At 46.0% G+C, this 17,430-nt stretch overlaps 1 protein-coding gene across 5 annotated transcripts in view; it reads right to left on the bottom strand.

Moving 5' to 3' along the window:
* Positions 1 to 290: 290 nt before the first annotated feature.
* Positions 291 to 17,430, bottom strand: part of RSU1 (Ras suppressor protein 1) — a 340,085-nt gene continuing 322,945 nt past the window's right edge. For all 5 annotated transcript variants that reach the window (XM_063921494.1, XM_063921492.1, XM_063921496.1 and 2 more), the window contains exon 9: positions 291 to 2,098. In XM_063921494.1, the coding sequence (XP_063777564.1) occupies positions 1,996 to 2,098 (103 nt within the window). In that variant the 3' untranslated portion in view covers positions 291 to 1,995. The remainder of the gene's footprint in view (positions 2,099 to 17,430) is intronic.

Here is a 17,430-nt window from a genome sequence, read left to right as displayed (position 1 = left end):
CTGCATGCGTCACATTCCCTAAACCCATTCCTTCTCCTGCAGGATGACCTCTATTAACGCCATCAGATCTTTTAATGTGGTGACCAATGTAAACAGATATTTGACAATTTACAGCTTGTGTGTTTATATCAAGGTGGCAAACAACATTTATTTTTGCTGATATTTTCTGTATGCAACATAATGTAAATGTTCCTGCAGTCTGAACTCTTCATATATTGCAGACGTACAATGAGGAACAGGAATAGGATCATCTGACGATGTAATGTACTATTACAATACGACGAATGTGGTATAATACTGACTTGTACAATTTTATTAGTGTGCATTTCAAAACTTTTTGCAGAGTGACAAAGATAATGGGAATAACCGTTGCAATGCACTTTATTAAACGCTCTTCAAAGTAAATCCTCTTTTACACAGGGAAATAATACTCTAATATACTACTCACGGAATCATTCCATTGCTCAGAGGTAGGCATCTTCTGGCACCCCAGCTGCTGCAGAACTACGCATCCCAGCATTACCCGACACATTTTTTGCATGTCCTAACAACAAAACTGCGGCAGGGAATGCTGGGATGTGTAGTTCCACAGTAGCTGGAGTGCCGGACGATGCCTACCCCCTGCCTTAGCCTAACGTTGTACATTCCGCTGCATACGATCACACCGCTCGGCCACAGCACTCTGGGCACCTGCCCTCTAAATCTTGGTCCCGCATAATAAAAAAGGCTATACAATGGACATGTCCATTAAGAGATGTTACACATGAATTAAAAATGAGGTTACTATAAAAATAAAATGCAACTGTCCCCACTTACTGCTTTTGCGCAAATTCCGTTGGTGACGCGTGCATTTTCTTGAGGCACACACACACACAAGCACTTGCCGGGTTTGATACAGTAGAAAGTATATAACGTACAGTATCAATGCAGACACCTGTGGGCAGCTACAGTATAATAACACCTGTACTCATACCCCGTCTAGGCGGCACATAAATAGCTGCCGGTGTAATTATAGAACACATATCACGGTGTGATACTTACAAAGCAGTTGCAATGAGTTATCACATATATAAATCAGAGTAAAACAAGCAATATATGCAAAGATAATAAACTGGGGGCAGATGAAGAAGCTGAATATGTGCCGTTTTCCACTAGTGGAGTGTCCGCTCCCCCTGCACAATCCCTGGCTACGCCACGGCATGTTACAGACACTCACGATCCCCCTGATGAAAAGATTCCTCCTAAATAAATAGAAGTGTTCCATGGTCGGACACTGTAGTGATTGATTACAGGTTGGTTTAAGTCTTTGGTACTTTTCATCCACTTTACACACTGAGAATAATAAATACAATAGAGACTCATATGCCAGTGAAATTCTCTGATCACTAAAGAGGGGATGCGGTCAGGATGCTGAGGGGGGAAAGGGGGGGTTAGGGGTAGGCTGAGGGGAGGGGGGTAGGTTTAGGCACCATCGGGGAGGATTAGGGTTAGGCTGCAGGAAGAGAGGGTTAGGGGGAGAGGGTAGGCATACTGTACTTACCTGACCCCTGTTGGGATTCTGAGCACCGGGATGGCGGTGTCGGTCATATGACCTCCGTCATCCCATCCGCCGACATTTCGTATCGCACCCCTAAAGAGACTGCTAAATGTATATAATGGAACGAGACACTAGATACTAATTTCTATAACTTTGTATGGCTAGATTACTGTAAAACTATTTTTTTTAATATGACGATACATAAAAGCCACATATGGAAAAATAAATACTGTGACGCTAATAACTGTGAATGAGTATATAATTAAATATAAAAGTGTAACAGTAACAATAATGTGTTTCTTTCCTGTAGCGGGATTATACGTAAGGCAAACAAGGTCAATACTATTATGGTCTTAAACCCTTCCTGGCTGTCCCCTGACGTGGCACGCCAAGGAATACACAGGAATAATCAGGCACATGCAGACAGCGGCAGTGACATCTCAGCACCTATACATAATCTATTTATTCTTTGCTGCCAAAGGCTTGCGGCTGATTTTCTTGGACTTGTCATTGTTCTTCTTTGGCGGTTCTGGGTTTGCCTGCATGTGTCTCCCGTAGAGGCTAGGAGACGGAAAGAAAGGATCAGATATTATACACACAGAAGGAAAGCCAAACATTAGTACAAGCCTAAAATAGTCAATTGTTCATGAAAATGTGCAAAATAGAAAAAATATCACACTTTCACAATTCACAGATCAAAACTAACGTATATATATATATATATATATATATATATATGTACAGAATGGTAGAACCCAGCGCCTTCTGTGTTATGCAAACTCCAAGTGCAAATTAAATACTATATATATATATATATATATATATATATACACACACACACACACACCTATATATATATATATATATACACACACACACACACACACACGCGTACATAAACATTCTATTTTGTTAACAGTCTGGTCATCAATCCCGAGCCGCCAGTTTCTATAGACTAGTAGCATTCCTGTGGTTTATAATGAGTTTCATTTATACTCGTGTTATAATGACCTTTACAAAGTGATAACATGGTAGGAAAATCCCTACAAATTATCAAAAATAAGAAATAAAAAATGTAGTAACCCTTTAAAACAGGGACATGGATTTCATGTGTGGAGCAGTTATAATTAGCTGAGGTTAAAGGATAGCAGACATTCATTTTTCATGGAATTCCTGACTGGGACCACTGGCCCAGCAGCAATAGGGGCTTCTCGCCTGCCCTGAGAGAAACTGTACAAGCTGCCTCCACATGTCACCAGTGGCACATGCTGTCTGCTACCTACCTATAGTCAGTGCTGATGAAACCATGGCGGTGAGATCCGCAGTGTGCGGGTACCCCACCATCATTCCACCAGCCCTAGGCCAGATATCACCAGGACTGGGTTACCATGGGGGGTTGGGCTTGCTGAAAATGATATACAATGCCCTAGTACCAATAACAATAGGGCTATTCACCACACATGTGCAACGGTGTGTACACAGTGGCCAATCTATAATGGGTGCAGTGTATGCGGTGCACACTGCCCTCTAGGTCCAGAGGGTCCCACCCCGCACACACTGCACCCATATATTCAATACACCCCTTTCCAGAGTCCCATTACAGTGACTCTGAGCACTAGGTGGTGCACAGGTCTCTGGGAAAATGGCGCGGCTGCTATTTTTCCTGACAATTTACGCATGTGCAGCAGGGTAAATCGCAGGGAAAAAAGGCCACTGCACCATTTTCCAGGATCAACTAGTGCTCAGAGTCATTGTCTGCTAGATGGGGGACGGGTGGGTGGGGGGGGGGGGGAGGGGTTGGGGACTACACACCGGCCCCCTCCTCTCTTAATACGCCCCTATGTGTACGTGTTTAATAAAAAAGTTTAATACTAGTTTTAGTCCCGTTATGGGCAATTTTAAAAGCTACCAGAGGATGCTGGCACTTGGAGTACCACAAGTGCCAGCAGACCCTGGCAAACAAGAACCTAAGACACCTGTGAAACAAAAAATGACAATAAATGCAGTACACATTCTGTGTTCATCTTTTATTTGTTTTTTTTAGTAAAAGCCTTATATTTAATACATATACGAATAGACTCGGTTTTGATGGCTATTCTTTTCAGAAACATCTATACAACAGGAAACTGCAGTATAAGGTAGTAATGCTGTTTTCCCATTCCACAAGCAGATCACAGATGACAATACACAACACAAGGCTTTTGTGTAAAGATAAGCTGACCGTCTTATTTTATGGGGTTGTGCTTAAATTGGCGAAAACTAATATGTAGGGATAAGGCATCCTGCTCAGTGGCGGAACTACCGCCAGTGCAGGCAGTGCCTTGCACTGGGGCCCGCCACTGTCCAGGGGCCCAAAGCATGTAATGAGTCAAACTGACTCATTACATGCCGCTGTGTGCTGCGGGCAACCGCTGCCCGCAGCACACAGCCGCCCAGAGAGGAGAGGAGAAGAGCGCAGCAGCACGGGGGAGAAGGAGGAGGTGGAGGAGGGAGCAGCAGCAGCGCTGTGTAATTGGTAGAGGAGCTGCTGCTGCTGTCCCTCTGCTTCACCATACGCTGCCCTCCGCCGCTGGGAAGCGCATCCCAGCATTCACAGTGGCAGAGAACAGCCTATGGTGAAGCAGAGGGACAGCAGCAGCAGCGCCTCCACCAATTACACAGCGCTGCTGCGGCTCCCTCCTCCTCCTTCTCCCCTGCCCGGGATCTCTGGAGAAGCTGCACCGAGGAGCTTGAGCCAGCAGAGAGAATAAGTATAATTCTTTCTTTCTTTTCTGTCTGCCTTAATGTGTAAAAAGGGGGGCGCTGTCTGCCCTAATGTGTAAAAAGGGCACGGTTTGCCTTAATGTGTAAAAAAGGGGACGCTGTCTGCCGTAATGTGCAAAAAGTGGACGCTGTCTGCCGTAATGTGTAAAAAAGGGCACGCTGTCTGCCGTAATGTGTAAAAAGGGGACGCTGTCTGCCGTAATGTGTAAAAAAGGGCACGCTGTCTGCCGTAATGTGTAAAAAAGGGCACGCTGTCTGCCGTAATGTGTAAAAAGGGGACGCTGTCTGCCGTAATGTGTAAAAAGGGGACGCTGTCTGCCGTAATGTGTAAAACGGTGAATCTGTCCGCCATAAGGTGTAAAAGGGGCTCTACCTGGTGTAGTGGTGCTACTGTGCGGCATAATTTGAATAATGGAGACTAATGTGCACCGTTATATGAATTGGTATTATTTTGTGGCCACACCCCTTCCCCACGAAGCCACACCCTATATTTTTTGCGCGCATCTACGGCGCGCACTGCCCCTGATTTGCATGCAGGGGTGGGGCTCCGATGCCGTTTCTTGCACACAGTGCTGAAATGTCTAGTTACGGCACTGTTGCTAGGTATCCATTTCTCTGGCCCTGAGCAGGTCCCCCTCACCAGATCCTCTCCAGGAGTGAGGGGGTGGACTTGGATGGGATGAGGGGGGCCCAAAGCATTTTGTCGCACCTGGGCCCACCGCTCGCTAGTTCCGCCACTGATCCTGCTAATATCTGTGCAAAAGAAAGTGTTATTTAATTTAAATGGAATAGATCTTATAAATGCCTTTAGTTTCTTTACTTGTATATGCCCTCCTGCAACTTTTACTAGAAGCATTCCTGTAACTTTCTGCATGTTTGTTTTTAGCCATGTGTTTTATCATCAATCTATAAGAACATTATTGTCGTTGCCAGGGAAACGACACAAAGCCGCAGTAGCAGCCAGTGCAGGAGCAACAGCAGAACTGGGTCACATCCCGCGGTAACTAAACCACACAACTCTGCCTGGTAATATATACATATAGCTAGGAAGCAGTGTAGGAAGCTAGAACAAGAAAGGCAAAACCCACTATACTGTACTTAGTACAACGTACAGAAGATCACATACAAGCAAATATATCATGTAGGTTTTTGAAGTGTGGGAGGAAACATGCAACACACAAACACGTGAAGAACATACAAACACCGCATAGACGTGAACTGCTTGGACTTGCACCCTGACTGAAGCCATGTAAGGCAGCAATGCTAACTACTGTGCCACAGTGCTGCCCACGGGCATTGCAATGAATCTGAGACCTCACAGAGAAACAAGGTCACTACATATGGAGATTTGTTCTCACTGTATGCATTACATAACAAATAAGAAATGATCTGCACAACTCCGACAGATTGGCACATGGTGAAGACATTGGGGGTAATTCTGAGTTGATCGCATCTTCAAGTTTGTTAGCAATTGGGCAAAACCATGTGCATTGCAGGGGAGGCAGATATAACATGTGCAGAGAGAGATAGATTTGGGTGTGGTGAGTTCAATCTGCAATCTAAATTGCAGTGTAAAAATAAAGCAGCCAGTATTTACCCTGCACAGAAACAAAATAACCCACCCAAATTTAACTCTCTCTGCACATGTTATATCTGCCTCCCGCTGCAGTGCACATGGTTTTGCCCAACTGCTAAAAAATGTCCTGCTGCGATCAACTTGGAATTACCCCCATTAAACGGTGCGGTGAAAAGGTTTGCCATAATACCCGCGGGCTGAATAGTGTGACGGAATAATGCTGTCAGGATCTTCCCCTCTCTCCCCGCATGATGGATTGTACAGGCACTGCTATCAACATATCAATGCCACATTAATAAGTACTACTGATTGCATGTTGACAAAGCAGTCTGCAATTATAGTACCGGGCACTTGGGGCAAACCTTGTTTCATATGCACTGGGGAGAAGACACATCGTACATGAGTGACTGCTCGTAAAATGAAATGGAAAAGGTAAATATCTGCATTTTATCTTAATCCAGAAGTTCAATCTGAATAGAAGAACATTTTATCGCATTGTTTCAAAATGAGATATTGACTGGTGCGATAATGATCTACAACAGGGTTTGTTTCATCAGACCATGATGCAATCTACCAGGGTTTTTGCAAACTGTGAAACATGTAAGGAACCGCTGATTCTTTACTGTAAGTGTACTTATGCAAATGGGCTGCAGAAATATTTTTGTGAAATAGCGATTTGATTGAGGGTAGAGCATCAGGCCCCTAAATGCTGAGTGTGAAGGTACAGGGTTCCAAATCAGGCACAGTGGTGGATGAAAGCCAACAGTGGTTTAGTGAACACAATGGGTGATAAATAGCTCAGCAGTCTATAGTAATACAATTCATACAACAAATCTACTGGCAGACTGTCACTTCTCAGCCTAGGAGCAGAGAATCTGATCTCTGCTCTCTGGGTAGCTCTAGTAATACCCACAGAATAGCAGGGGTGTGTTCAGTAGCGGATCTTGCTACGGGCAAGCAGGATTTTTTCCCGGGGTGCCGCCGCCGTGGCAAGGTCCGCTACTGGTGCCGCCTGGTGCTGTGTAGATGCGGTGCTGTGCGCAATGAAATCATCACGCCCCGCACCGCATTGTGGGGGCGGCACAGACGCTAGAGGTCATAATTGACCTCTAGTGTCTATGCGGTGCTATGGGAGAGACGTCATGGCGTCTCTCCCTTGGATCCGAGGAGCGGAGCCGGCGGCCGGAGACGGAGGGCAGCAGCGGTTGGGAAGCAGGAGCGGGGATTGTGAGTACTAATTCATATATTTTTTTTTTTTGTAAGTGGCGCAACTAGGAGGCACAACTCTACAGGGGGCACAGCTACAGGGGGCATAACTGACCACGCCACTTCTCCATGAAGCCATGCCCCTATTTTTTCGCCCTGGGAGCCACAAGGTCTAGATCTGGCCCTGGGTGTGCTCTGCTTTCTTCTGGGTTTGAAGGCGTAGGGGTGTATTCAATGCTAGTTGGATCCTTTCTGTTGGAGTATGCAGTATTCAATAAGCGGCCAAATCCGACAATGCCAATCTGACTTTTTTTTAAAGTCGGATTGACATTGTCGGAAACGGGGCTAATACCTGTCGGATTTGGCCGCGAATCCGGCAAAACAGGTGGATCCGCGGCTAATCCGCCGATCCACGTGCTTTCCCACAAGTCGGAAAAACTTGCTTTCCGACAAGTCGGAAAAACACAAGTCATAAAACGGGATTATGATTGAATAGGTTGAATCTGGATTCGACTTTAAACTAGAGATGTGCACTTGAAATTTTTCGGGTTTTGTGTTTTGGTTTTGGGTTCGGTTCCGCGGCCGTGTTTTGGGTTCGACCGCGTTTTGGCAAAACCTCACCGAATTTTTTTTGTCGGATTCGGGTGTGTTTTGGATTCGGGTTTTTTTTTTTTAAAAAACACTAAAAAACAGCTTAAATCATAGAATTTGGGGGTCATTTTGATCCCAAAGTATTATTAACCTCAAAAACCATAATTTACACTCATTTTCAGTCTATTCTGAATACCTCACAATATTATTTTTAGTCCTAAAATTTGCACCTAGGTCGCTGGATGACTAAGCTAAGCGACCCTAGTGGCCGACACAAACACCGGGCCCATCTAGGAGTGGCACTGCAGTGTCACGCAGGATGTCCCTTCCAAAAAACCCTCCCCAAACAGCACATGACGCAAAGAAAAAAAGAGGCGCAATGAGGTAGCTGTGTGAGTAAGATAAGCGACCCTAGTGGCCGACACAAACACCGGGCCCATCTAGGAGTGGCACTGCAGTGTCACGCAGGATGTCCCTTCCAAAAAAGCCTCCCCAAACAGCACATGACGCAAAGAAAAAAAGAGGCGCAATGAGGTAGCTGTGTGAGTAAGATAAGCGACCCTAGTGGCCGACACAAACACCGGGCCCATCTAGGAGTGGCACTGCAGTGTCACGCAGGATGGCCCTTCCAAAAAACCCTCCCCAAACAGCACATGACACAAAGAAAAAAAGAGGCGCAATGAGGTAGCTGTGTGAGTAAGCTAAGCGACCCTAGTGGCCGACACAAACACCGGGCCCATCTCGGAGTGGCACTGCAGTGTCACGCAGGATGTCCCTTCCAAAAAACCCTCCCCAAACAGCACATGACGCAAAGAAAAAAAGAGGCGCAATGAGGTAGCTGTGTGAGTAAGATAAGCGACCCTAGTGGCCGACACAAACACCGGGCCCATCTAGGAGTGGCACTGCAGTGTCACGCAGGATGTCCCTTCCAAAAAACCCTCCCCAAACAGCACATGACGCAAAGAAAAAAAGAGGCGCTATGAGGTAGCTGTGTGAGTAAGATAAGCGACCCTAGTGGCCGACACAAACACCGGGCCCATCTAGGAGTGGCACTGCAGTGTCACGCAGGATGTCCCTTCCAAAAAACCCTCCCCAAACAGCACATGACGCAAAGAAAAAAAGAGGCGCAATGAGGTAGCTGTGTGAGTAAGATAAGCGACCCTAGTGGCCGACACAAACACCGGGCCCATCTAGGAGTGGCACTGCAGTGTCACGCAGGATGGCCCTTCCAAAAAACCCTCCCCAAACAGCACATGACGCAAAGAAAAAAAGAGGCGCAATGAGGTAGCTGTGTGAGTAAGATAAGCGACCCTAGTGGCCGACACAAACACCGGGCCCATCTAGGAGTGGCACTGCAGTGTCACGCAGGATGGCCCTTCCAAAAAACATTCCACAAACAGCACATGACGCAAAGAAAAATTAAAGAAAAAAGAGGTGCAAGATGGAATTGTCCTTGGGCCCTCCCACCCACCCTTATGTTGTATAAACAGGACATGCACACTTTAACCAACCCATCATTTCAGTGACAGGGTCTGCCACACAACTGTGACTGAAATGACGGGTTGGTTTGGACCCCCACCAAAAAAGAAGCAATTAATCTCTCCTTGCACAAACTGGCTCTACAGAGGCAAGATGTCCACCTCATCATCATCCTCCGATATATCACCGTGTACATCCCCCTCCTCACAGATTATCAATTCGTCCCCACTGGAATCCACCATCTCAGCTCCCTGTGTACTTTGTGGAGGCAATTGCTGCTGGTCAATGTCTCCACGGAGGAATTGATTATAATTCATTTTAATGAACATCATCTTCTCCACATTTTCTGGATGTAACCTCGTACGCCGATTGCTGACAAGGTGAGCGGCGGCACTAAACACTCTTTCGGAGTACACACTTGTGGGAGGGCAACTTAGGTAGAATAAAGCCAGTTTGTGCAAGGGCCTCCAAATTGCCTCTTTTTCCTGCCAGTATAAGTACGGACTGTGTGACGTGCCTACTTGGATGCGGTCACTCATATAATCCTCCACCATTCTTTCAATGTTGAGAGAATCATATGCAGTGACAGTAGACGACATGTCCGTAATCGTTGTCAGGTCCTTCAGTCCGGACCAGATGTCAGCATCAGCAGTCGCTCCAGACTGCCCTGCATCACCGCCAGCGAGTGGGCTCGGAATTCTGAGCCTTTTCCTCGCACCCCCAGTTGCGGGAGAATGTGAAGGAGGAGATGTTGACAGGTCGCGTTCCGCTTGACTTGACAATTTTCTCACCAGCAGGTCTTTCAACCCCAGCAGACTTGTGTCTGCCGGAAAGAGAGATCCAAGGTAGGCTTTAAATCTAGGATCGAGCACGGTGGCCAAAATGTAGTGCTCTGATTTCAACAGATTGACCACCCGTGAATCCTTGTTAAGCGAATTAAGGGCTCCATCCACAAGTCCCACATGCCTAGCGGAATCGCTCCGTGTTATCTCCTCCTTCAATGTCTCCAGCTTCTTCTGCAAAAGCCTGATGAGGGGAATGACCTGACTCAGGCTGGCAGTGTCTGAACTGACTTCACGTGTGGCAAGTTCAAAGGGCATCAGAACCTTGCACAACGTTGAAATCATTCTCCACTGCGCTTGAGACAGGTGCATTCCACCTCCTATATCGTGCTCAATTGTATAGGCTTGAATGGCCTTTTGCTGCTCCTCCAACCTCTGAAGCATATAGAGGGTTGAATTCCACCTCGTTACCACTTCTTGCTTCAGATGATGGCAGGGCAGGTTCAGTAGTTTTTGGTGGTGCTCCAGTCTTCTGTACGTGGTGCCTGTACGCCGAAAGTGTCCCGCAATTCTTCTGGCCACCGACAGCATCTCTTGCACGCCCCTGTCGTTTTTTAAATAATTCTGCACCACCAAATTCAAGGTATGTGCAAAACATGGGACGTGCTGGAATTTGCCCATATTTACCGTATTTTTCGGACCATAAGACGCACTTTTTCTCCCCAAAAATGTGGGGGGAAAAGTATGTGCGTCTTATGGAGCGAATAAGACATTTGCGGGTAGCGGGTAGTGGCGGCGGCCGGCGGGTAGCGGAGGCTGGCGGGTAGCGGCGGGTCCTGGATGCTACTGCTGCGCCGTCATCAGCAGAGCGTCATGTAACTCCCCCGCTCCCTCATACCTCCTCCCTCCTGTCGGGTAGCTGCGGCCGGCGGGTAGCGGCGGGTCCTGGATGCTGCTGCTGCTGCTGTGCCGTCATCAGCAGAGCGGCCACATCTCAGCAGCAGAGCCGGCGTCATGTGACTCCCCCGCTCCCCCCCACCTCCTCCCTACCTCCTCCCTTCTCAGGAGACGCAGGGAACCACTGGTACTGTCAGTGTGTGTGTGTGTGTGTGTGTGTGTGTGTCTGTGTATTCTGGCTCTGACAGAAGGCTGCACTGTATTCTTGAGTCTGAGAAATCCCAGAAATATCTCTTAGAGGTCAGAATATTTTTTTTCCAGTTTTCCTACTCTAAAAACTAGGTGCGTCTTATGGTCCGGTGCGTCTTATGGTCCGAAAAATACGGTAATGCACACACAATATTGCTGGCGTTGTCCGATGCCACAAATCCACAGGAGAGTCCAATTGGGGTAAGCCATTCCGCGATGATCTTCCTCAGTTGCCGTAAGAGGTTTTCAGCTGTGTGCGTATTCTGGAAACCGGTGATACAAAGCGTAGCCTGCCTAGGAAAGAGTTGGCGTTTGCGAGATGCTGCTACTGGTGCCGCCGCTGCTGTTCTTGCGGCGGGAGTCCATACATCTACCCAGTGGGCTGTCACAGTCATATAGTCCTGACCCTGCCCTGCTCCACTTGTCCGTGGTTAAGTGGACATTGGGTACAGCTGCATTTTTTAGGACACTGGTGACTCTTTTTCTGAGGTCTGTGTACATTTTCGGTATCGCCTGCCTAGAGAAATGGAACCTAGATGGTATTTGGTACCGGGGACACAGTACCTCCAACAAGTCTCTAGTTGGCTCTGCACTAATGATGGATACCGGAACCACGTTTCTCACCACCCAGGATGCCAAGGCCTCAGTTATTCGCTTTGCAGTAGGATGACTGCTGTGATATTTCATCTTCCTCGCAAAGGACTGTTGGACAGTCAATTGCTTGGTGGAAGTAGTAAAAGTGGTCTTACGACTTCCCCTCTGGGATGACCATCGACTCCCAGCAGCAACAACAGCAGCGCCAGCAGCAGTAGGCGTTACACGCAAGGATGCATCGGAGGAATCCCAGGCAGGAGAGGAATCGTCAGAATTGCCAGTGACATGGCCTGCAGGACTATTGGCATTCCTGGGGAAGGAGGAAATTGACACTGAGGGAGTTGGTGGGGTGGTTTGCGTGAGCTTGGTTACAAGAGGAAGGGATTTACTGGTCAGTGGACTGCTTCCGCTGTCACCCAAAGTTTTTGAACTTGTCACTGACTTATTATGAATGCGCTGCAGGTGACGTATAAGGGAGGATGTTCCGAGGTGGTTAACGTCCTTACCCCTACTTATTACAGCTTGACAAAGGCAACACACGGCTTGACACCTGTTGTCCGCTTTTCTGTTGAAATACCTCCACACTGAAGAGCTGATTTTTTTGGTATTTTCACCAGGCATGTCAACGGCCATATTCCTCCCACGGACAACAGGTGTCTCCCCGGGTGCCTGACTTAAACAAACCACCTCACCATCAGAATCCTCCTGGTCAATTTCCTCCCCAGCGCCAGCAACACCCATATCCTCCTCATCCTGGTGTACTTCAACACTGACATCTTCAATCTGACTATCAGGAACTGGACTGCGGGTGCTCCTTCCAGCACTTGCAGGGGGCGTGCAAATGGTGGAAGGCGCATGCTCTTCATGTCCAGTGTTGGGAAGGTCAGGCATCGCAACCGACACAATTGGACTCTCCTTGTGGATTTGGGATTTCGAAGAACGCACAGTTCTTTGCGGTGCTTTTGCCAGCTTGAGTCTTTTCAGTTTTCTAGCGAGAGGCTGAGTGCTTCCATCCTCATGTGAAGCTGAACCACTAGCCATGAACATAGGCCAGGGCCTCAGCCGTTCCTTGCCACTCCGTGTGGTAAATGGCATATTGGCAAGTTTACGCTTCTACTCCGACAATTTTATTTTAGGTTTTGGAGTCCTTTTTTTACTGATATTTGGTGTTTTGGATTTGACATGCTCTGTACTATGACATTGGGCATCGGCCTTGGCAGACGACGTTGCTGGCATTTCATCGTCTCGGCCATGACTAGTGGCAGCAGCTTCAGCACGAGGTGGAAGTGGATCTTGATCTTTCCCTAATTTTGGAACCTCAACATTTTTGTTCTCCATATTTTAATAGGCACAACTAAAAGGCACCTCAGGTAAACAATGGAGATGGATGGATACTAGTATACTTATGGATGGACTGCCGAATGCCGACACAGAGGTAGCTACAGCCGTGGACTAACGTACTGTGTCTGCTGCTAATATAGACTGGATGATAATGATATGAAATCAATATATATATGTATGTATATATAATATCACTAGTACTGCAGCCGGACAGGTAGATAATATATTTATTAGGTAATGATGACTGATGACGGACCTGCTGGACACTGTCAGCTCAGCAGCACCGCAGACTGCTACAGTAAGCTACTATACTATAGTAGTATGTACAAAGAAGAAAGAAAAAAAAAAAAACCACGGGTAGGTGGTATACAATTATGGATGGACTGCCGAGTGCCGACACAGAGGTAGCTACAGCCGTGGACTAACGTACTGTGTCTGCTGCTAATATAGACTGGATGATAATGATATGAAATCAATATATATATGTATGTATATATAATATCACTAGTACTGCAGCCGGACAGGTAGATAATATATTTATTAGGTAATGATGACTGATGACGGACCTGCTGGACACTGTCAGCTCAGCAGCACCGCAGACTGCTACAGTAAGCTACTATACTATAGTAGTATGTACAAAGAAGAAAGAAAAAAAAAAACCACGGGTAGGTGGTATACAATTATGGATGGACTGCCGAGTGCCGACACAGAGGTAGCTACAGCCGTGGACTAACGTACTGTGTCTGCTGCTAATATAGACTGGATGATAATGATATGAAATCAATATATATATGTATGTATATATAATATCACTAGTACTGCAGCCGGACAGGTAGATAATATATTTATTAGGTAATGATGACTGATGACGGACCTACTGGACACTGTCAGCTCAGCAGCACCGCAGACTGCTACAGTAAGCTACTATACTATAGTAGTATGTACAAAGAAGAAAGAAAAAAAAAAACCACGGGTAGGTGGTATACAATTATGGATGGACTGCCGAGTGCCGACACAGAGGTAGCTACAGCCGTGGACTAACGTACTGTGTCTGCTGCTAATATAGACTGGATGATAATGATATGAAATCAATATATATATATGTATGTATATATAATATCACTAGTACTGCAGCCGGACAGGTAGATAATATATTTATTAGGTAATGATGACTGATGACGGACCTGCTGGACACTGTCAGCTCAGCAGCACCGCAGACTGCTACAGTAAGCTACTATACTATAGTAGTATGTACAAAGAAGAAAGAAAAAAAAAAAAACACGGGTAGGTGGTATACAATTATGGATGGACTGCCGAGTGCCGACACAGAGGTAGCTACAGCCGTGGACTAACGTACTGTGTCTGCTGCTAATATAGAGTCTAGACTGGATGATAAATTATTGATAATGAGATGAAATCAATATAATATCACTAGTACTGCAGCCGGACAGGTACTATATATATTTATTATGTAATGACTGATGACGGACCTGCTGGACACTGTCAGGTCAGCAGCACCGCAGACTGCTACAGTAAGCTACTATAGTAGTATGTATAAAGAAGAATGAAAAAAAAAAAAACCACGGGTAGGTGGTATACAATATTATAAATATATATATATATATATATATATATATATATATTATATACAATTATATATATATATATATTAAACTGGTGGTGATTGATTATTAAACTGGTGGTCAGGTCACTCACGTTGCAACTTGCAACTAGTACTCCGAGTCCTAAGCAGACAATCACAAAATATATTATTATACTGGTGGTCAGTGTGGTCACAACAATGGCAGTGTGGCACTGACTCTGGCAGCAAAAGTGTGCACTGTACGTTATATGTACTCCTGAGTCCTGCTCTCAGACTCTAACTGCTCCCCACTGTCAGTGTCTCCCCCACAAGTCAGATAATACAATACACTTACAGTCACACTATCTAATCTATATCACTTCAGCAAGTAGTATAGTAGTATAGTAGTACTCCTCCTAATAATGCTCCCCAAAATTACTACTACTGTGTCTCTCTCGTCTCTACTGTGTCTCTCTCTTCTCTAAACGGAGAGGACGCCAGCCACGTCCTCTCCCTATGACTCTCAATGCACGTGTGAAAATGGCGGCGACGCGCGGCTCCTTATATAGAATCCGAGTCTCGCGATAGAATCCGAGCCTCGCGAGAATCCGACAGCGGGATGACGACGTTCGGGCGCGCTCGGGTTAACCGAGCAAGGCGGGAAGATCCGAGTCGCTCGGACCCGTGAAAAAAAACATGAAGTTCGGGCGGGTTCGGATTCAGAGGAACCGAACCCGCTCATCTCTACTTTAAACTCCCGTTAAATCCGACAAATCGTGAAATCCGACTTGAATTGAATACACCCCATAGGAATACATTACACCTTTTCTAATCAAGGTAATTATATCAGCCACAGAGAGTCACCCTGCCTGGCCAGATCTGGAACAAAGGAGGAGACAATACACATAGTTGGATCTCCTGTGGTTCGGTTAAACAATAGGGTGTAAACAGAAGGACAATGGCACCTCAATTCACTCAGCCTCTCCAAGTGCCGGCAGAGGGAAGCCCCACTAACCCAGGGTCCAGCCTGCGGCGTGAAAGGGGTTTCAAGCCACTGTGACATGATTTGGAACAGTGTTCACGTACCTGGGTCGAATCCGGGTTTTTGGTGGAAAAGGGGTATAACACAGACATAGGGGTCTATTCAATGACTGTCGAATCCTCTCCAACAGTCGAGGATAAGACAGTTCAGTATTCAATTAGCAGGCAATTCCGACAGGTTTTGCCCGTTTTCGACAATACTGATGCGACTTTTCTTGAAGTCTGATCAGCATTGTCGAAAACGGGCCAAAATCCTGTCGGAGCTGGCTGCCAATTCGACAAAACACGTGGATTGGCGGATTAGCTGCTGTTTTTCGACAAGTGACGGTTTTTCAGACTGTCGGAAAAAACAGCACCAATTGAATAGACCCCATAGTGGATGATATCCGGCCATTCTGCATTCACCGGGATCATTTCTGGATCACCTTTTCTATTAATACGTTATCCTCCCAAAAACCAAATAAGTTAAATGATTACTATACTGCATTTTGGTCTTGTGATAAAGGGCTTGGGGCGTGGCTTAGAAAAGTGGGAGTGATTATACCTGTTCATTTTAAATGATGTAAGAAACAAATGATTGTGGGTGGGGGTGCACTTTGCGTTGTATAGTGTGTGTGTGTGTGTGTGTTGGGGTGGGTGGGGGCATTTTTACACAGGAAGGCAGGGGGAAGTGGGCACCCGCTTCCTGACTTGATCAGTAAGCGGGTCCCATCCTCCCCGGCCAGTGCCATATTCCCAGGATTAGGGTTAGGCTGCGGGCAGGGTGCGGTAGGAATTAGCATAATTACCTCATCCTTGTCGGGATTTTAAAGATTGGGATGCCGGCGTTGATATTGTGACTGCCGACATCCCGTCGGCCAGTCACACATACCGAACCTGTATTTATATACGAGTGTTTAATTAGCTACTAGAGGGTACCTTAAAAAACTCCAAAAGCTTTTTACAGTATTCTTCACAAATCTTTGTCTACAGTATTTGTTCCCTACTATACACTATATGGATTAGTGTCCCTGTGGAAGTGGGATATTGCGAGGAGTCACTTTTTTTTTCTTCTTGAAAAATGTTTTACTCTCTATCTTACCTGTCAAGTGTTTGGCTATGTACGGAATAGTGGAGGGCTGACAATATAAAGAGACAATAAAAAGTTATAATGTATGGACAGTACAGACACATTCTATGGTAAGTGGTATTATATACAGTACATATTGGTATTAGACTACTTTATTGATATGTTTATCCAAATGACCGCACAGCTCCATAATAACACTTTGGTAGAGTTCCTTCCGCCAAGTTTACTAACACATGCTGTCCGTAGCAGTGTCCCAACACTTACATAACTCCAGGACTTCAGTGATGAGACTAAGCAGAGATGATAAGGGCTAATTGCAGAAGTGTCTGCTTTTACAGTGGAGAATAAGGATTCCCTTAGAGCACACAGACCAATTTGTGTGCAAGGCTCCTCATACACAGATGTGTTTTACCTTTATTGGACACTTTCACAATGAGTCATGTGACAAGTGACATCACCTCTCTACATATAAATAGTCTTTGTAGGATTCATGCCACCAATATAATTATTGCCTGCTACGACCAGCAGTTCCACAGCCCATCTGAAGCACCTCCATTGTTTTGGGTTGTTCTTTTCCCGTCTTGTGCATCCCCTCACTCCCCATCTACAAACAGGATTCTTGCATCTAATTTATTCAATCATTTGTTTAGAGGAGCAGGTACATGGGATAAAGAGAAGAGTGGAACGATTCAGGGGACCATCAGACTACTGCACATCCTATGA

The sequence above is a fragment of the Pseudophryne corroboree genome, chromosome 5 (genome assembly GCF_028390025.1).
Source record: "Pseudophryne corroboree isolate aPseCor3 chromosome 5, aPseCor3.hap2, whole genome shotgun sequence".
NCBI classification, from domain to species: Eukaryota; Metazoa; Chordata; class Amphibia; order Anura; family Myobatrachidae; genus Pseudophryne; species Pseudophryne corroboree.
This window is presented reverse-complemented; position numbering and strand designations above follow the sequence as displayed.